General features: G+C 50.6%; 2 protein-coding genes across 4 annotated transcripts in view; one reads left to right on the top strand and one right to left on the bottom strand.

The window, feature by feature from the left end:
• PSMC5 (proteasome 26S subunit, ATPase 5) lies at positions 1-8,780 on the top strand. The gene is made up of 12 exons (XM_077314365.1): positions 1-86; positions 2,220-2,291; positions 2,965-3,034; positions 3,769-3,866; positions 5,081-5,137; positions 5,307-5,537; positions 5,773-5,899; positions 6,613-6,803; positions 7,079-7,177; positions 7,264-7,374; positions 7,913-7,999; positions 8,609-8,780. The coding sequence occupies exons 1-12, from the start codon at positions 63-65 to the stop codon at positions 8,660-8,662; spliced, it is 1,221 nt and encodes a 406-aa protein (XP_077170480.1). The 5' UTR covers positions 1-62; the 3' UTR covers positions 8,663-8,780.
• Positions 8,781-9,356: 576 nt separating this feature from the next.
• Positions 9,357-19,985, bottom strand: part of SMARCD2 (SWI/SNF related BAF chromatin remodeling complex subunit D2) — a 32,804-nt gene continuing 22,175 nt past the window's right edge. Inside the window, exons 7-14 of one of the 3 annotated variants that reach the window (XM_077313581.1) lie at positions 19,627-19,728; positions 18,989-19,150; positions 18,677-18,774; positions 17,209-17,344; positions 14,453-14,515; positions 13,037-13,159; positions 11,797-11,957; positions 9,357-10,407 (exon numbers count right to left, since the gene is read on the bottom strand). In XM_077313581.1, the coding sequence (XP_077169696.1) occupies positions 11,841-11,957; positions 13,037-13,159; positions 14,453-14,515; positions 17,209-17,344; positions 18,677-18,774; positions 18,989-19,150; positions 19,627-19,728 (801 nt within the window). In that variant the 3' untranslated portion in view covers positions 9,357-10,407; positions 11,797-11,840. The remainder of the gene's footprint in view (positions 10,408-11,796; positions 11,958-13,036; positions 13,160-14,452; positions 14,516-17,208; positions 17,345-18,676; positions 18,775-18,988; positions 19,151-19,626; positions 19,729-19,985) is intronic. The other 2 variants (XM_077313580.1, XM_077313582.1) reach the window with 2 other exon arrangements.

The following is a 19,985-nucleotide window of genomic DNA, read 5'->3' on the forward strand; positions in this document are numbered from 1 at the left end:
ACGCCCGCTGCTTCCGGTTCCAGGGCGGAGCATGCGCACCGGCTAGACCGGTGCGAGACAAAATGGCGACCGAGGCGCTGGAGCAGGTAAGGAGTGGGCTCGTCTTGCTGAGTCACTCGGGGACCCCCCCGGTCGGGGCGGGGGGCAGAAGGGGAGGGGGGCGCCCTGAATGGAGCCTTTGCTTAAAAGGCTTCCTTGGAAGGGGAGCCTGCTATGCGAGAGAGAGAGAGAGAGAGAGAGAGTTGCCAACTCCAGCCTGTACATTCCTGGGGAGTTTGGGGGTCAGGGTTGCAGCAGGGGGGGATGCCTTAAAGGGGTGCAGAGGAGAGTGACGAGGATGACCCGGGGACCAAGGCCTAGGAGGAAGGGCTGAGGGACTTGGGAATGGCCAGCCAGGGGGAGAGGGGACAGGATGGCTCTCTTGAACTCTTTGAAAGGTTGTCATCAGGAGGAGGGCGGGGGGGGGGGCTTTTTGCTAGCAGCAAAGGAGAGGACCCGCAGGGATGGCTTTAAGCTGCACGGAGGATGATATTGGGCTAGATAGCAGGAAAACATTTTAAGCAGTCAGAGCGGGTCAGCAGTGGAATGGGCTGCCTAAGGAGGTGGGGAGCTCCCCCTCACTGTCCGTCTTCAAGCAGTGGCTGCACAGATTCTTCTCATGGATGCTGTTTAGGCTGATCCTACATTGAGCAGGGTTAGGACTAGATGGCTTGTATGGCCCCTTCCAACCCTATGATTCTGTGATCCTGCATTGAGCAGGGGGTTGGGACTAGGTTGCTTGTATGGTCCCTTCCAGCTCTATGATCCTAAAAGTCCGATTGATCCCTGTTGTCTGGAGATGAGTTGTAGTTCCAGATCTCCAGGCCGCAGCAGTAGATTGGCAGACCTAGTGGAAAAACTTTGAATGGAGATCCTGGAGAACTACTTGCAATCAGAGGAAACAGGGCGCTAACCATGATAGACCAATGGTGAAACTCTCTGTAAAGCGACCCATTAGAAAAGGCAAGGCAGGAATCTGTGCTGTAAGAGTAAGATACGAAAGGGCAACTGAACTTACTAGTTAAAGATGCATGCGTCTTAAACAATAATAAGTAAATAAAGCCAACATCTTCGTATCATGCCCACATAAGTAAATAAATTCAGATGCTTCTGAATGGGAGAGTGCTCATTTCCACACTAGCAGCCTTCTGAATATGAATGCCTTTGCAATACAGAATTGAGACTTCTGGTAAGATCTGCATCTAATGTTCATAATCAGTTTACGAGGACATTTCAAAACACAAGCATGACAAACTATAAATAACTAATCCAAACCATGCCAAGCTTGTGTCCCATCAGAAAGTTTTTTGCAGGAAGTTGACTCTGCGATAAATCTTATGGGCAAAACATTAACACATCAATTCAGTGTTGTAATATTAGGGGCTCCTGATGTCATTAAAACATACCGTGGACCACAGTCTTAGAAGAAGGGGAAAGACCATGTAGGCGCTTGTAGGCTGAAAGTGTGTTCACCCAGCAAACTTCCTTAGCAGAGTGAGGCTTTCAACGTGGTTCTAGATCCGAATCAGAATCACAGAGAGCCATCTGGTCCAGCCCCCACTTTCTTGGGGACTTAAAAATCACACACTCCTGACAGGTGCTCCTAAAAAATTCTGGCAAAGGAGACTCTACCACCCTCCGAAGGAGCATATTCTATCTATGAACAACCCTCCCCGTCAGAAAATTCTTTCTAATATTTAAGTGGAACCTCTTTTCCTTTAATTTGAATCTGACACTCAAACCATCATGATATACTGCTAGTCACCAGAGAGAACAGAGATGGGGGGGGGGGCGGGAAGTACAGGAATAACTCTTTCCATTTCAGTACTGCCTTGGAGACAGGGCAGGAAAGGAGAAAGTCTCTCTTCCTTGGGCTCGAGAAAGGTAGGATGCTGTAACTGTAGGTGACCAGTTGTAGACAGGTAGTTGTTACAGGAGGAACAGAGTCCTATAGCAGTCTGAACATTCACTTTGGGGGAGCTTCCTCTAAGAGGTTTTATTCCACAATAATGGTTAGCCTTAGGTAACTCTGCGTACTGCTGCAGTGTAAGTTTTAAAGATTCTACGAGATCATTTGTCATAAAAAGAGAACACATATGATGGGAGAAAACTGAAAAGGAGGGCTTGACTCTTGCCCTGTTTGAGCTGAACAGACTTGTTTCTCTGACTCTCCCGGACAGATGGAGCTGGATGAGGGCAAGGGTGGGACTGGACTGCGCCAGTATTACCTGTCCAAGATTGAGGAGTTGCAGGTAAGATGGGCCTACTTGTTTGGAGTGTGATGGAGCAGGGTTGCCATGGTCATGACCCACAGAAAGCAGACCCTTAGGAACAAAATAGTTGAGTCCATGACAACCCACCTGAGATCCCTCCCCTTCCTAGCTCATCCAGGCCCATCACTGACCATTTTGGGAGGGGAGGTTGGGTTGGCATGACCACATACGGTCATATCACCCAATACATGTTTAACCAATTTTAAAATATATATTTAAAAAATAATTAACTCCCACCCATTCAGGAAGCCCTCCCAGGGCCTTCAAGTAATCCAAGAGTTTCATGAAACCCTGATTGAGAAAGCCTGCCATATATCATCATATCGTGATATATATATAATTAACTCTCACCCAATTGGTGAAACTGTTCTGAGGCCATTGCAAACCCCCAAGGGATTTATAAAACCCTGGCTGAGAAAGCCTGAGGTAGACTTTTGGTCTGATCCATCAGGGCTCTTATGACAACAGGGTTATTTTCAGTGGGAAGGGATGAAGCAGTCTGGCTGGAGCAGCTCTTTTCCTGGCTGGTGGCTGCCGCCCTTCTTTGCTGGGATGCTTTTCCTTGAAGGGAACAGGTACCACTTCCCTGTGGCCATTAGGTAGCCCTGCAGTTGTGGGATGAAGCGTCATTTCTCTGCTTTCCTCTTCCAAGCTGATAGTCAATGAGAAGAGCCAGAACCTCCGGAGGCTGCAGGCCCAGCGGAATGAACTGAATGCGAAGGGTAAGCATTGAGATAGCTCTGTGCTCTTCCACTCTGCCCGTGTGGATGGGTGGCAGGAAGCAAAGGTGGGCTGTGCTTTGGTGTGCCTAAATGCCCCACAAACTGAGCAAGTCTTTGAGGTGTAACCGTGGGAGGGGAAGAACATATATGATAAGCCCTGCTGGTCCGTGTAGTCCAGCGTCTTGTTTCGTACAGACGCCACTCACTTGTTCCTGTGGGCCACGGAACGTCTCATAATAGTCAAGGCTTTAGTCTGTTGAGACAGGGCAGAATGAAAGATTAAGTTATAAGTACATGTTGCTTCCTAGTACTAGGCTTCCTGCTTCTGAGTATGGAGCAGTAGAAAAGGGCAAGAGTCAGGAGTGGCCAAACTGTGTCTCTCCAGATGTCCATGGACAACAATTCCCATGAGCCCCTGCCAGCAGCATACATGGCTTTTTTGTGGCTTGTTTTGTTATTTAATGCCATGGCCTATTTTATAATCTAACTGTATATTTTGAGCTGTGGTTACATATGTTTTATGCCAATTAAAGGCTCCTAGAGCCTGAAACTAGAACTAAAACTCTCAAATTCCCAATCATACATTGTTCATAGAATCATAGAGTTGGAAGGGGCCATACAGGCCATCTAGTCCAACCCCCTGCTCAACGCAGGATTCAGAACAGCAAAACAAGCTGGCAAGAACATATGAATAACAGGATCTTGACACGCCTGCCTTTTCCTCCCTTGCCTAGTTCGCCTGCTGCGTGAAGAGCTACAGCTGCTGCAGGAACAAGGTTCCTACGTGGGCGAGGTGGTGAGGGCTATGGATAAGAAGAAAGTACTAGTCAAGGTAAGGTCTTCCTCTGGTTACCTACCTGCATCCAATGCTTGTGTTCTCCCGCTTGGCAAAAGGAGATCTTTGAAAGAGATGGAGGAGCGTAGGCCGAGATTCAGAACCCTTATCAGGGCTTGTGAATGTTCAAAACACGGCACTGCCTGTAGGTCATTAATAATTATGGCTAACATCCCTCCATATTAAGTAGTAAGCATCCATATTAACATCAGATCATCCTCCCTGCTGTATTGCACCCCACCCAGAATTCTGGCTTCCATACTCTCGGGTGAAATTTCAGAATGGTTTTAACTGTGATTTAAATTGTATTACCGAGTCCATGTCGTTTACCACCCAGAGTCCGCTCCGACAGAGAGGACAGCTTAACAAATTTCAAATAAATAAAACTCCTAAAATCCCGGCAGTATTTCTCCGACATTTCTTATTTGTTTATTTCTTAGGATGCTCATAGGCTGTGCTCTCCCAAGGCGTTTTAAAATAAAATTAAAAAATCTAATCTAAACAAAGCAATAAAAGACTTAGTAAGCAGCAATTTAAAAGCAGACCGTGACCGACATATTATGGGGAGAAAAGATCAATATCAAATTAATAACAAACGCATTATATGAAGAACAGGTCAATATCAGATTAATAACGAACGCACTATATGAAGAAAAGATCAACATCAGATTAATAACCAATGCATTCTATGAAGAACAGATCAATATCAGCCAGGGAAAAAAGCTCAGGAAATAATCACATGCTCAGCTCCTGAGGACTAATCAATTTGGTGCAAGGCAGGCTGCCAAGGGGAGGGCATTCTATCATCCAGACTCTGCCACGGACCCTTCTTCCAAACATCATCATCAGAACAGAACATAAAAAAAGGGTCGGATCAGTGGCTGATCTAATTCAGAATTCGGTTTTGTTCAGCAGCCAAAGATCTTCCTCGAAGGGCCCAGCGAAAGGACCTGGAGGCCAAAGTCTTTCTGCTGATGCTGCCTTTCTGCAGTGGTATTCAGGCCGAAAGAGAGGCTCCTTTCAGTCACCATGGCTTGTAGTAGCAGGCCTCTTATAACATAAACTAGAAATGTATGTAAGCTGAGAGCCAAATGAAATGAAGGGATGGTGAGGTATGCTTCTCCAGTTCCTCGCACTGAACCCACGTGGTGTTGAGGATGTGAGTGTTCGTTTCTCACACTGATCACTGGCCTTCCTTCCTTTCCTTCAAGGTCCACCCAGAAGGCAAGTTTGTGGTCGACGTGGATAAAAACATAGACATCAATGACGTGAGTGTCACAGGCTGGTTCCAGTCTTCTCGTGTCAGGGAGGGCATTGTTCAATATTTTACATTTGGGTAGAGAAGTTGGTTGGGGGGGGGAGCGGTGCTTGGTTGGACGGGCGTGCTTTATTGTCAGCAGCGGGGTTTATCTTTCGCCCCCATTCTTTGCCCTCCAGGTGACCCCCAACTGCCGTGTTGCCCTGAGGAATGACAGCTACACCCTTCACAAGATCCTGCCCAACAAGGTGGACCCCCTGGTCTCTCTGATGATGGTGGAGAAGGTGCCCGACTCGACCTACGAGATGATCGGGGGCCTCGACAAGCAGATCAAAGAGATCAAAGAAGTGATTGAGCTGCCCGTCAAACATCCGGAACTTTTTGAGGCTCTGGGGATTGCTCAGCCCAAGGCAAGCAGGAGCGTGGATTCCGCACAGGGCGTGATTCGAGACGTCTGTCCTTCCTTCTCGCCCACCATAAGCCAAACAGTGCTAGAACCCTGGATGAGACTAGCTTTAGGAGGGGTAGGAGTGGAACGTTGTCATGGGAAAATCATGAGCAGCCATCTCACTGGAGGTTGCAAGGAAGCCCCCCTCTCTAACTCCCTGCCTCTCTTTAACAACCTTTACCTGCTGTTGTTTACAGGGTGTGTTGCTGTACGGACCCCCTGGTACCGGAAAGACTTTGTTGGCCCGGGCAGTGGCGCATCACACCGACTGCACCTTCATCCGCGTCTCCGGCTCTGAGCTTGTGCAGAAATTCATCGGAGAGGGTGAGCCTGCAAGACAGATGGCGACGGCCCTCGAAAAGCGAATTGTTCCCCTAAGCGTTCCCTTGGCTGCCTTGGAAGGGAGCAGACAGCTTCAAAAAGCTCTTGTTTGGGAAATCCCTAGCGATTTGGGAGTGACGTTTGGGAGGACAGAAAACTTAGTGCAGACTTTCTCAAACTTTTGACTCTGGAGGAGCCCCGGAAGGGATGTCAACTGGCCATGCCTCCCTGCCACACCCCCGGAAGTGACATCACCACTCACAATAACAGGGAGACCCAGAGGAGGACTGAGGGAGAGATGGAAAATTATTTAAGGCAGGGGTAGGCGTGCAGGCTTCACCTCCTCCCAGGTGCAGAAACCACAAGAGAATTCTCATGCTCTGAGGGGGGGCAGTAACGGCAGCAGCTGGGTCCCCTAGCTTGTGGGCGAGTCCATTGAGGCAGAAGGGCAAAGCTGGTTGGGAATCCCTGGCTTAGCAGGATGCAATAGCACCCTTCAGAGTTGTCACTTTCCCCCAGGGGAAAGGACCTCTAAAGCCTCGAGACCAATTATAATTCCATGAAGACCTCCAAGTCTCACCTGGAGGTGGAGAACCATAATCTTTTAGAACCGCAGCTCTAAACTGCAGTTTGGAGGGCTAGCAGGATCCAAGCAAGGGGGGGAATGGGACAGAGGCATTCCGTTCACTGCAGCTCTCGGCGTTTCCCGGTGACAGGTGCCCGGATGGTGCGCGAGCTGTTCGTCATGGCCCGGGAGCATGCTCCTTCCATCATCTTCATGGACGAGATCGATTCCATCGGCTCCTCCCGCTTGGAGGGCGGGTCCGGCGGGGACAGCGAAGTGCAGCGCACCATGTTGGAACTGCTGAACCAGCTGGACGGTTTTGAGGCCACCAAGAACATCAAGGTATGTCGAGAGAGGAGCGGGAACTGTGTGCCCCGCTTCCGTCAGTTTTGAATGCCACAAAATTACCTAGCTTGCTTACTTTTATCAAAGGTGCGGAATCTAACTCTTCTCCGTATAAAAGATGGGTGGGTGGGAGATGATACACTTACAGTCTTTTTGTGGAAAGAGGATAATGCCGGGAATGAGAAAAAAAAAAGATCAATGGATTGGAGGAGGGGGGTGTTTGCGGAGAACGATCATCTCTAGCCGCTTCAAGTAATGTTCTTTCCATGCAGGTGATCATGGCCACTAACCGGATAGACATCTTGGATTCCGCCCTGCTTCGCCCTGGCCGCATTGACAGAAAAATCGAGTTCCCCCCGCCAAACGAAGAGGTGACGGAGAGCTGGTGGGAGGCACCGGTCCTTTCCGGCTGTCCTCTTAGCATCCCTTCATTAGCCCCCTTCCATCCCTCCCGTAGGCCCGCCTGGACATCTTGAAGATTCACTCTCGCAAGATGAACCTGACCCGGGGGATCAATTTGCGGAAAATCGCAGAGCTGATGCCGGGGGCTTCGGGTGCCGAGGTCAAGGTGAGGCGGCCAAAGGGGTGTGCCCAGCATGGGCAGCAGGACTCTACCCCTGACTATGCCTTAGGGGCAGGTTTTCATGAAACCTTGGGGTTTCTTGACAGCCCTGGAAGGATTTCCCAAATGGGTGGAAATTAATCTCTGTCTAGATTTTAAAATTTGTTACATATTTATCGATGATATGATCATATATGGCCATGTCAACTTGCCTCCCTCCCCAAATGGCCAATGATGGGCCTGGAGGGGGTGGGAAGGGGAGGGGCCCCCGGGTGGGCGTGTCCACAGCTCTGCTTCCCAACCATATTCTGCACAGTTGTGTCACTTCTGGGGTTTCTCAAAGTCTGAAGAATGTTCCAAGGGATTCTCAATGTTTAAAAAGTTGAGAAAGGCTGTTGCATTGTCACAAATGGTGCATTTGATGATCATGGTCAACCCGTCACCCTAGGAGCAGAGCTTTCTGTAGTCCAGACTTCCATAGCAGAAGCCTGTTTGAGGGTTTATGGGGCGGCTTGAGTGGGTTCCTTACAGATGTGTGTTACAGGGAGTGTGCACGGAGGCAGGAATGTACGCCCTGAGGGAGAGGAGGGTACACGTCACGCAAGAAGACTTTGAAATGGCCGTTGCAAAGGTACAGACGGTTCTGTATTTGGGGGGGGGCGGCATTCCTGGGAGTGAAGAGACAAAAGAAAAATGAAAACCTGGGACTTAGGGCAAGGATCCCCAACCTTTTGGGCACAGCAACGAGATGGCAGGGCCACCCACAAAATACCTGCCACGGCTTAACTTCGGTAACACGGTGCAAATCCTTTCTGCTGTGGTGGCCGCTGTTCCCAAAGCATATTTAATCAGGCCCCACCTACTTCCCAAAAATGCTTGGCAGGGACCCCTGACCTAGAGGGTCTTATCCCACTGTGCTCTCCCCCAACCCCACCTGTTTTATGGTTCCATGGAGATTTGAAGGGAGGCAGCCTTTCCTGCTGCTGCTAGGACAGGCGACTGCTTTGAGTGGGAGATTTGGCCTTGATCTAGCTGGGAGCAGTAGGTAAGAGGTGGGGCGTTACTGGAGCCACGGGTAGCTTAGTCTTCTGCGAAAACATTAAGGCCAACAGCGTATCAAGTGGCAAAGACCAGCTTTCGGATGCCGTGAAGCAGCACATATTGCTCAAGTAGCCCTGTGATGGCCAGGCTCTCTCTCGGCCTCTTCTGTTTAAGTGATAGCCTTTCTCTTCCTGCACAGGTGATGCAAAAGGACAGCGAGAAGAACATGTCCATCAAGAAACTCTGGAAGTAAAAGTTCATCTGGGTGGCATCTGCTCTTTCTCTCACGCGTGGGGAGGGAGAGGGCATGTTTCGCTGTTCATTCCCTGTTACCTCTTGTTCTTTTTCCGATAATAAAAGTTGAGCGTTAACAGTCCTGAGTCTTAAGAGAACGGAGGGGGGGGGGGGGGAGAACACGGTCATGTCTGAACACGGGCACCTTTAGTTCTCAGCATGAGCTGCGCTGTGCGCTGTTTTGGTTCGGAAAGCAGAGGCCGAGTTAACCTTAGCAGCCGTACGCAGGAGAGCCCCTTTCCGAGCGCTGAGAATTATTTGGGGTTGCTAATAAAGCTGTTTTGTTGTGCTGCCCTGAGAGACGGAGAACTAGGGAATGATGTCGTAGGGCAGGATTGGCTGAACTGTGGCTCTCTCCAGCTGTCCGTGGACTACAATCCCCATGAGCCCCTGCCAGCATGGACATGTGGGGAGCCACAGTTCGGCCACCTGTCCTAGGCACTGGGGCAGGAGCAGAGCCTGGCTCTCACACTGCTATGACACAAGACCACCTAGCAGCAAACTGAACGCAGTTCACGCTTTCCTAGGCATCCTTCCAGTTCAGCAGAGTGTCACGTTAAATGGATGTTTCCACGGGCTTGGAACTTTGGAACGGATCCTCGGCTGTCTCGTCGCGGGACCCCAAAAAACTCACCCGACACGGCACGAGCCGCTGCTTGAGAATGTGTGTTTTATTAGAAAACTATTCAACATGGAAACGGATCACAACATCTTCACTCGTCACTGGCACATTCCCCCCACCGCCACCACCACCCGCACGCACACACGCCAGTGCCCGCTTGGCCGGCTGTACACCTCCAGAGGAGGACCCCCCCCCCCCACCAAGGGCATCTTCCCGATTTAAGTGCTGAGGGGGGTGAGGAGGTTGGGGCAAGAGGGGCAAAGGCACTTGAGAAGACCAAGAAGGCAGAGGCAGAGGTTGCCTCTTTTCTCCCCCTCTTGGCTGACGGCCCAGGAAATGTTTTCTACAGTGCTAAACGGGGCCTGCAAGGGAAAAAAACGAAACTGGTCCCCCGCCTTCTAACACCGCCTCTCCTCTCCTGGAGAGCCAACTACCGGCCACTGATTGTCAAAAACAGGAGCGAAGGCCTGAGCAAAACCCCTTCCCACACAACACCGGGTGTCTTAAACTGGAGGGGAAAGAACACCGCACATTTAACAAATCTTCCTCTGTACAAGCCACCCCCCCCCCCAAAAAAAAATTATAGAGAAACCCTGCTCCCCCACGAAAGAGAGATAGTGCAAAGACGAAAAAGCCAGCGGGGCTGGCCGTTTGGAATGGACAAAGCTTTGGTTAAAAGTGAGCAGCGCCAGCGGCCGCCTTGCCTGCGTCGCAGAAGGGGCTGCCCAGGCTTAGCTAAGAGGTAGAAGGTAAAACAAAATTTCCTGGCGTCCCAGAGATAAAGCACAGAGGGAAGGAGGGGGGGTCTGGTGAGGGGAGCTCGCCGCCTTCTGCAAAGAGCCGTTCCGCCTTGCATATTTCAAGGAGGTTAGTGAGTAACCCACTCTTTGACCTCCCTTAAAAACAAAAAAAAAAAAGACTGCTCCAAGAGCAACAGGCAGCTAGCAGAGCTCCTCCCAGCCCCAGCAGGAAGCGTCTGTCCAGTTCAAAGTACCACAAAAGGTGCAGGAGAGTCGGAGGCAGGAGCTCTAAGTGAGGCGGACCCCGAGCACTTGTTCCAGTTCTTGTCTGCGCTGCTGAACCTGGAAGAGACGGAGCAGTTAGAGGGCTAGGCGGGCAGAAGCCTCAATGTAGTTCTCCACCCATTGTTCTCCAGCAGAGCATGCCCTCCTTCCGAAGGCTTTCTTGAGGCTAGTTTTGGAACCCGTGCCACCTCCTGGGACCGAAGTCCAGACCTGGGGCAGCATCGGGGAGGAATAAGCTCTGGGTTAGGGAGTGAGAGTAAAATGGCTGATACTGTGGTGTCCCCATATAGATCTAGCCCACAGGGTGCCTGCCGTAGAGAGAAGAAGCCAAGGCAATTGTGAACCGCTCTGAGACTCCTTCGGGTAGCGAAAAGCAGGGTATAAAAACCACCCTCCTCCTCTATCTATGGCAGGGCCTCATTGGGAATACTGTGCACAGTTCTAGTCACCAAATTTCAAAAGGGACTTTGCAGAGCTGGAAAAAGCACAGGGGGGGGGCAGCCAAGGGTATTTAGCAGCCTTGAGCACTTCCCTAGGAGGAAAGGCAGGGACTTTTCAGCTTTGAAAAAAGTGTCTAAGGAGGGACACGATAGAGGTTTATGAAATTCTGTATGGAGTGGACAGAGAGGACAAAAGGAAATTTTTCTCCCAAAATACTAGAACGCGAGGCCATTCAGCGAAGCTGTCAGGCAGTCGGTTCAGGACAGACAAACGGAAGTGCTGATGGCCACAGGAATAAACAGCTTTAAAAGGGGATAAGATACATTCATGCTGGAGAAGTCTATCAATGGCTATAAGCCATGGTGACTGAGGGGAACCTCCACATTCAGAGGCACTAAACCTCAGAATCCCAGAGCCGGGAAGCAGCATCCGAGGAAAGCCTCAGTCTCTAGGCCCTGCTATTTGCCCTCTAGAGTAACCGGTCGGTCACCAAATGATGGACAAAATGGGCCCCTAGCCTGACCCAGCAGGGCTTTTCTTGTCCTTATCAGGGGAAGGCCTCAGCCCCTATGCCCTGTTGCTGACCCTCTAGATCAGGGGTAGTCAACCTGTGGTCCTCCAGAGGTTCATGGACTACCATTCCCATGAGCCCCCTGCCAGCAAACGCTGACAGGGGGCTCATGGGAATGGTAGTCCATGAACATCTGGAGGACCACAGGTTTGACTACCCCTGCTCTAGATGAACTGGCCGGCCTCTGTGTGAGACAGGAGGCTGGATGAGATGGACCTTGGGTTCTCTGAGTGGCTAAGAGCAGCTGCTAAGAACCAATACGAAGTGACCTGATGAGAGGGGCAGGCCACAGGGAAGAAGCCAGATCTAAGGTGCCCCTTCTGTAGTAGCTGGATGTGGCCCCAGTTTGTACTCTGGGCTAACACACGTGAAACAGAACTCTCTCACACTCTCCTCTCCCTCCCTGGAACGGTCAGGGTGAAATGATGCCGCACCACCTGGAATCCCCGGGAAAATCTTGAATGAGGGCAGCGTCAGGTCAGGCTCTCCAAACCTTGGCAAAGATGTGCCTCCCAACAGCCTCCTGCATCCAGGGTTGCTGGTAGAACTCGGCGCGCCTCTCCTCTTCGGGGTTCCCAACCACGTCTGTGATAATCTAAGGCAAAAGGGGGGGGGGGAAACAGAACATGCTCAGGGGAAGTGAAACTTCTCGGATGGCGGTGTCCCAAACCCGGACACAGGCGGGGACAGCTGCAAGGATGCACAGGAGAAACTGGAGGGGTGGCTGAGGACGAGGAGAAGAGTCAAAATCATGGCTGGATCCAATCAAGGCCAGTCATGTGCATCTTCTCACAGTTCGCCAGAGGCCTGGCAGACACTCGCAAACATGCCTGGGTGTGACACATCCTGCCTCTCTCGCCCTTATTCAAAAGTCTGCGCCCAGAATAAAATAATGCAAGGAAATCGATTAGCTGTGCAGATTTTATTCTGCCTCCAAACGCTAAGGAGCTGACAGACTTTTGGGTGGCCAAAGAGGGAACGGAGGGGCAGCGCAGAGCACATCTGCAGTGGGATGTGAACAAAGAACTGTGCCAGATTTCAGATTTATTAATATAGGGCTCCAAGCCAGTTACAAAAACACGTCAAAACCCCAAGCAGCACTATGATTATTACAAAATAATATTGTAAACCAGTAAGGAGTCATAAAAATAGGGAATTTAAAGTCGTATCAAACAGGAACAGTATCAAACAGGAAAGAAAATTACATTACCAAAATCCCTAACGCGTTTCCAGAGCTAATGTGTGTTTAACGTAACTTGCAAACCACAGCAGAATATTTAACTACCTGCTTAGAGATGTTGGTGTTTTCCCCTGAGAGGTACATTTTGATTTTCCCTTCCTCTGATGCTCCAGGAGACCGAAGCAAAAGGGGAGCAATGATCTTACTGCGGTGTAAGAAAACATGTCCAGGGGTCTCTAATTCCCTTGACCGAACTGTGCCAGTCACTGAAGATCTCCTATCTGACTGGAGTTTTCAAAACCAGAGCTGGATGGTCCACTCACAACACACATAGGCCTCCCTCCTTGGATTCTCAGTTCTGAGAGGCAACGGGTACCTCAGCCCATCCATGGAAGGGCTGCTAGACAAGGGGAGGAGAACCTCCAGGTAACTCCACGGTTCCGTTGTATGCTTCCCAGCATGGCTCCTCCCAGTCCACTCCTACTAGTAAATACCTTCAGGTCCCTCTGTTGAGATCTGATCCACTCCTGGATGAAATCCTGGGGGCTGTTGCTGAAACTCAGCATGAAATCTCGCTGGGTCTTCAGCTGGTTGATGGACTCGATGGTTTCGTGGATCTGAAAGGGAAAGGGATGTGCTGTGGGGGGGTGGAAAGGCCGTCTGAAGAGCCAGCCGAGTCATTTGCTCCTGTCCCAACTGGCTGCTAGCAAGATGGAGCTATCACGGTGGGAGCTTCGTCCTTGGACTTCAGCCCACGCTCTGCCCAAAGTCGCCAAAGCAAAGGTTGCGAAGGAGCCCAGGGACTCACATCTCTCTCTCCAAGGTCTGCCATTTTGACTGAGACCAATGGGGGTTTCTACTCTCAGGTGGACACGGGAGAAAATGGTTGGGCTTACAGGAGGCGTGGAATCTCTGAAGTACAGCGACGGCTTCAACCAGAGAAACTGTGGTCCATGAAGGAGGAAGAAAAAAACCCAAAGTCCAGGAGCACCTTAAAGACCACTGACGTGTCTTAAAATATGAACTTTTGCAAGTCGCCACCCAGAAAGAGGTAGTGCCTCACAAAGCTCATAGTTTAATAAAATGCCAGTAGTCAGTTTGGTACAACAGACTGGCGCTAATCGCTTGCAATTAATCAGGGAAGCAGCAGCTATGCAGCAAGTTATGCAGGGAACAACCCCCACCCCCAAAAACACATATATATACTCACTATTTAATAGCGTGACTCAGTTCACTTGAGATATGGCAAGCTGTACAACAAAGTTAACAGTCTGGAATTCAAAGATGCTGACATCTTTTGTTTCCCCCTTTTATTTATTTTTGCAGCGTAAAAACTTGATTATGAAGTGGGTTGGCCCAAAACTCCCTTTTGGGAAGGATCCAGCATACAGAGGAATAAAAGAAGATGAGATGGGCGTGGGGGAAAGTATTTATTTTCCTATTTACAGGCCGCTCATCCCTTGGGGGGGCTCACAATATGATGATACGACATGATGGAAAACCTGATTTAATTGATTAAAATTAACAATTTAAAACCAACTGTCTCAAAAGGGGCCTCCTCCTTCTCTAAAGAGAGGGGCTCATCAAGTGCATCTGTACCGATTGATAGGTGGTTGTTTTGGGTGTCTCGGGTCAGACAGCTGATGGTGTTTCTAGACCTCAACCAAGTCCAACCTGAAGCTGTAGAGCTAAAGTCTGTGCCTAGAGCCCTTCTGTTCAGCACAGCAAGGCATCCAGCTCCCAGCCCTTACAGCACAAAACCCCGCCCGCTGGTCAAGAACAGCGATCAATACACACATGCCCAATTTATGCAGAACTGGTTCAAAGGAGAAAAGGGGTGCATGGCGCAGGCAATGTACTCTGCCCAGCCTGCCATTCATTTTACAATTCAAGAATTTAGGTTTCTGTACCACGAGACTGCAGAACTCGACACCAGGCCGCATAGGTAGTTCCATCTTTGCTTGTGAGATCTCCTAGAGGAGTAACATGTCCCAGTCTCAGAAGCCAGCTCTGCTGACTGAGATTTTCCGGATACCCTAATGCCAGCCTGAATTTGGAAGGCTTTCATCCCCCCGCTGCAGAGCCACGCCTGAGGAGCACACTAGGGTGGGGGGTCCCCAACTTGATCGAGCCTGCGGGCCCTTTCGGAATTCTGACATAAAACGGCAAGAAGGAAAAGAACTAGTTTTTTATACCCCACTTGTCATTATCCAGGAAGTTCCAAAGTGGCTTACAAACTTTTCCCTTCCTCTCCCCACAACAGACACCCTGTGAGGTGGTAGTAGTAGTAGTAGTAGTAGTAGTAATAGTAGTAGAAGAAGAAGAAGAGGAAGAGGAAGAGGAAGAGGAGAAGGAAGAAGAGGAAGAAGAGTTGGTTCTTATATGCCCATTTTCTCTCCCTGAAGAAGTCTCAAAGCGGCTCATGTTCACCTTCCCTTTCCTCTCCCCAAAACAGACACCCTGTGAGGTGGGTGAGGCTGAGAGAGCCCTGATATCACTACTTGGTCAGAACAGCTTTATCAGTGCTGTGGCCAGCCCAAGGTCACCCAATCTGGCTGCATGTGGGGGGAGTGCAGAATCGAACCTGGCTCACCAGATTAAGAAGTCTGCACTTTTAACCACTACACCAAACTGGTGTAGGTGGGGCTGAGAGAGCTCTGAGAGAACTATGCTGCAAGAAGAGTTCTACAAGAAATATAATGCCCAGCTGGCTGCATATGGAGGAGGAAAAGGGAATCAAACCCAGTTAGGTTTGATTCAGGTTAGAGTCCACCTCTGCTCTGAACCGCTGCATCTCACCAGCTCTCAAAGAGGCTCAGCCGAATACAAAATGGTTGCCACAAAACCTCAGAGAGTAAGGGCATGCTTTACTCTGGAAGAAACTCTTCAGCATTTCGGGCAGAGACTCTGTTTAACAGGAGGGTTTAAAAAAAATAAACATATTGTTTAAATTACTGCCGACTACTTCCAGGCACGCAGAGAAGATCCTTGTGGTGGCAGCGACTGCCAAAGCAACTTAAAAAAAAAAACAGCACAGTGAATAAGACCTCCAATGGCCAGTCACAAGTTCCATCTGGCCCCATTAATATTCTGGAACACTTGGCCGGCGTTATGTTGAGAAGCCTTGCTCTGGCATTAAGGAGGGAGAACGGTGTGCCCAAAGCAAAGAAGAAGAGTTGGTTCTTATATGCCACTATTCTCTACCCGAAGGAGTCTCAAAGTGGCTTCCAATCCCCTTCCTTTTCCTCTCCCCACAACAGACACCCTGTGAGGTGGGTGAGGCTGAGAGAGCCCTGATATTCCTGCTTGGTCAAAACAGCTTTATCAGTGCCATGGCAAGCCCAAGGTCCCTCAGCTGGTTGCATGTGGGAGAGCAGAGAATCAAGCCCAGCTTGCCAGATTAGAAGTCCACACTCCTAACCACGACACCAAGCTACAGTGATAATCACTGAATGAGCCACTTAACACTGTCCCCCAGGTTCGCCCTGGGTGAGGGAGGGCAAAACAGTCACCCTGAAAGAGCTTGCCTCCCCTGGGTTATTCTCTCCTCCTGACCCCAGGTCAAGGTTGTGGTGGTGGTGGTGATACTGGTCTAGGCTTTCTCCTATAGAGTGCTTATTTGTGCCCACTTGTGGAGAGTTATGGACCCGATAGGCTTCCTGAATGCTCTGTGGGACCCAATGCCCACCAGCGATTCACTAGATGACTTAGTCAACGACTGGTTTAACCGGATGTTGGCAGCCATCGATGCAATTGCTCCCCAATGCCCTCTCCACCCCCGAGAACCAACTCTTCTTCTACTTGGACCCAGAACATCTAGCCACAGTGACCTCTGCAACAGTCACCTCCAAGCTAGATAACTGTCACGAGCTTTACGCGGGCCTCCTTTTATCCCTGACCGGGAACTTACAACAGGTACAGAATGCTGCTGCCCAGGTCCTCACAAAGACCCTGTGAAGAGCCCACATTCGACCTGTTCTCCTGCAGCTGTACTGCTCGCCACTTGACTTCCGGATCAGTTTTATGGTGCTGGTTTTTACCTTTAAGACTCTCCGCAGTCTGGGACTTGCATGTCTGGGACTGCCTCTCTGAGCACACTCTCTGAGGAGGACTTAGTTCTGCTAGTGCCAACCCGCGAGTGAGGAATGGGCTGTCAGCTGAGATCCGGGCCCTTTTGGAACTGTCAGGCGCTCTTCCACCAGGCTTACGGTTGAGGCCGTGGCCAAGCACTTCCTGGCATCTGAATGGGCTCCTGCTGCCACCCCCTCTCTCCCTTCCACCTGAGCGTGGATGAAAACCTGGTCCATCTGCCCCCAGGCCTTGGTACGGAGCACGTTTGTTTGCTTTTATGCAAAGACTGATTTATCCTGACTGTAAATATATGTGATTTCAAAATAGTTACTGCTGTAAGCTGCCCAGAGGCTGTTGCAAGAGAGGGGTGGCCTAGAAATAATAAAAAGAGGAAGAAGAAGAAGGGGAAGAAGAAGCAGAAGCAGAAGCAGCAGCAGCAGCAGAAGAAGAAGCAGAAGTAGTAAAAGAAGAAGAAACAGTAGAAGCAGTAGAAGAAGAAGCACAAGCAGAACAAGAAGAACAAGAACAAGAAGAACAAGAACAAAAGGTCACATGCTTGGGTCTCGTCTTTGCTCCACGGTTGGTGAGACCCTACCTTGACATCCAAGGAGGCAATTTCCTGCTGGTTGGTGGTGGAGGCCAAGAAGTTGCTCATCTGTGCCTTCAAGGGGTCATCCACTTCCACTTCGATGTCATAGCAAGCCGTCTTCTTCTGATCGTTGGGATCCACACTGGAGAGTTTGGGGACAGGAAGCCGGGGTGAGGGCCAGGAGCACGTGCCTGACTAGGAGCTGCTCCTTCACCACTAGCCCACAAACAGCAAGATCAGGACTAGAGTCTTACTTATCTGCCCTGAATCGTTTCAACCGATTTCTTTTGCACATTTTTATCCCACTCTTCCTCCGAGGAGCTCAGGGTAGTATAGATCATTCTTCCCTCTTCCATTTCTCCCCATTTCTCTACCCACCACGTGGAGCCGGGTCAATGGCTTTACCCCCTGCCCCTGCCGAGGCGGGAACCACCATCTAGGGGGTGGGGTGGGGTGGGAGTTTTTTGCCACTGGGCAAATTGTTGTTGGGACTATTAGGGGATTTTATGGGGAGTTATTCGGGAATAATTATTTGTAACCCGCCACGAGCCATTTTTTCAGGAGTGGTGGGCTAAAAATCAAAATCGAAATGAACCCATTCTGGACTATTTCCTATTTCTGAGCCTGTGTGCACATTAGAGACTCTGACACTGGCTGCGTGGCACAACTGCAAAATGGCAGCCTAGAAGGCATGCGCAGAGGATGTCCAAGGGCCGGGGTGAAGAGGGGTCGTTCAAAGCACACTGGGAAAGAGAGGTAAGAAAATCAACCTTGTGGCGGTTGCTGCCACTGAAACAATGCTATTTAATCTGCAGGAGACCCATCTGCCCCCCCCCCCATTTTTGGAGACCCTTGCTGAGCACCAAGAACGGTGTTGGTGGGCACCAGAGTAATCACGAGCACCAGGCTGGGGTCCCCTGATCTGGATGACCAGGAAGAAGACCTCCCTCACCCTGATGCTGTTCTTTATAAGCACCGAGTCATGTCTGACCCTTGGGGTGACGCCCTCCAGCGTTTTCATGGCAGACTCAATACAGGGTGGTTGGCCAGTGCCTTCCCCAGTCATTACCGTTTACCCCCCAGCAGCAAGCTGGGTACCCATTTTACCCACCTCGGAAGGATGGAAGGCTGAGTCAACCTTGAACCGGCTGCTGGGATCGAACTCCCAGCCTCATGGGCAGAGCTTCAGGCAGCATGTCGGCTGCCTTACCACCCTGCACCACAAGAGGCTGTTTCTTATAGGTCTTGTAATCAGCTTTCGCAAACTGCCAAACTAACCAACGGTATCCCCATTTCACCGATGAGACACCAGGAAGCCCAGAGGTTGTGGAAGACCAATTACGGATTGTGTTGGCTCCGAATCCTTCATGCGATGTGGGATTGGGGGGGGGAGGGTGCAGAAAGCTGGCTGCAGGTGGGCCACAGTGGACAGACAAGATTTGCTTCCTCACAAACCTTGCATTGCCAGCCCTACCTGATGATATGGTTGATGACAATGGGATCCGGGTGCTGCAACAGCCCTGCCAGCTTGATGGGGATCTCGGAGAATCGCATGCGGAGGCAGCCAAAGATCTGGGGGGAGGGGGGGGGGACACACCAGGGAGTGAAGAGTGCACAAATATCACTGGCCGTCTAGAAAACAGGCCCAAAGGACCTGAGCTAAAAGCGTCTCAAAGAGGACACCGGCCAAGTTTCGTCATCCTCAGGGTCATGTGACTGAAACGTCCCGAGTTTGAAAGCATCTGGCATGCAAGCGGTGGTGCCCCCAAGGTCCCGGCATACCGACCTGGCGGAAGTAGCGGTTGCAGTTGATGTACTCCTTCTCGTGGCTGTCCTGGAGTTTGTTGTGTTTGATGTACAGCCAGAGGGCCTGCATGATGCTGGCGCGGGTCTGGGTGTGAACGCCCAGCAGGCGAGCCAGGCGGGGGTCCAGCTTGTACTGGGGGGGCTGCAAGGGCAACACTGCCTGGTTAATGCATGTGTGCTTCCGTTCAAGCCAAGTGCTCTAACCCACCCCCACCTTCCAAAACAGAAACAACTATGACAGGGCCCTTTGGACTATCTAACAGAGCAGGATCATCCTTGCAAACTGGAAGGGGAGGGGACGACACATCTCAGAAGGACCATGGTCAGACTTCAAACACCCCCCAACCCCAGTTCTAATCTGCAGATTTGTGCAAACTAGAACACTGTACAGAAGACAAACTAAAGAACAGCGGCTCTGGATGGCAGATCACAGACAGATCTCCCCTCCGCCCCACATTTCACATTGGTCAGGTCAAGGCCAGAAAAGGACGGCACAAGCCTATTGCTGGACCGCCCCCTCCCCTCCCAATGTTCTGCCGTCTCTTCAGTTAACATGGCTGGGATCTTGAGAAGCCGGGCCATTGCCTCCGGCCCACGCTGGAGCCTCTTCCCAGTTACCTGGTGGTCCAGCATGAGCAGCAGGGTGCATTTCACATTGACGTCACCCGGGCGCTTGACCTGGAAGCCGTCTGTCTCTTGGGTTGTGGAGACCCGGTGCCACTGGTGGAGGGCGAGACACGAGCATGTGAGAGAGCAAGGCACAGGTGATTTGTTCTACTCCACGGCACTTTCGTTTTTAATCCTTTTTTCGGGTTAGCGTTTGAGCCCCATTGTTCACGCATCGGGGCAGGACAAATCAATTAAAAAACAATAATTTCCCCAGCTAGAGTCTTTAAGACCAAGCAGTCATAGAACCCAGGTGGGAGGGTGGCCCGACCACATCCAACCCCATCGTCCCGGTGCTTCATCTCTACTGT

Source organism: Paroedura picta, chromosome 16 (assembly GCF_049243985.1).
Source record: "Paroedura picta isolate Pp20150507F chromosome 16, Ppicta_v3.0, whole genome shotgun sequence".
In the NCBI taxonomy this organism is placed as follows: domain Eukaryota; kingdom Metazoa; phylum Chordata; class Lepidosauria; order Squamata; family Gekkonidae; genus Paroedura; species Paroedura picta.

Coding starts and splice junctions, on each gene's coding strand:
- PSMC5 (XM_077314365.1), top strand. CDS start 63: ATGGCGACCGAGGCGCTGGAGCAG. Junction 87..2,219: donor CGACCGAGGCGCTGGAGCAG/GTAAGGAGTGGG, acceptor TCTCCCGGACAG/ATGGAGCTGGATGAGGGCAA. Junction 3,035..3,768: donor GAATGAACTGAATGCGAAGG/GTAAGCATTGAG, acceptor TCCCTTGCCTAG/TTCGCCTGCTGCGTGAAGAG.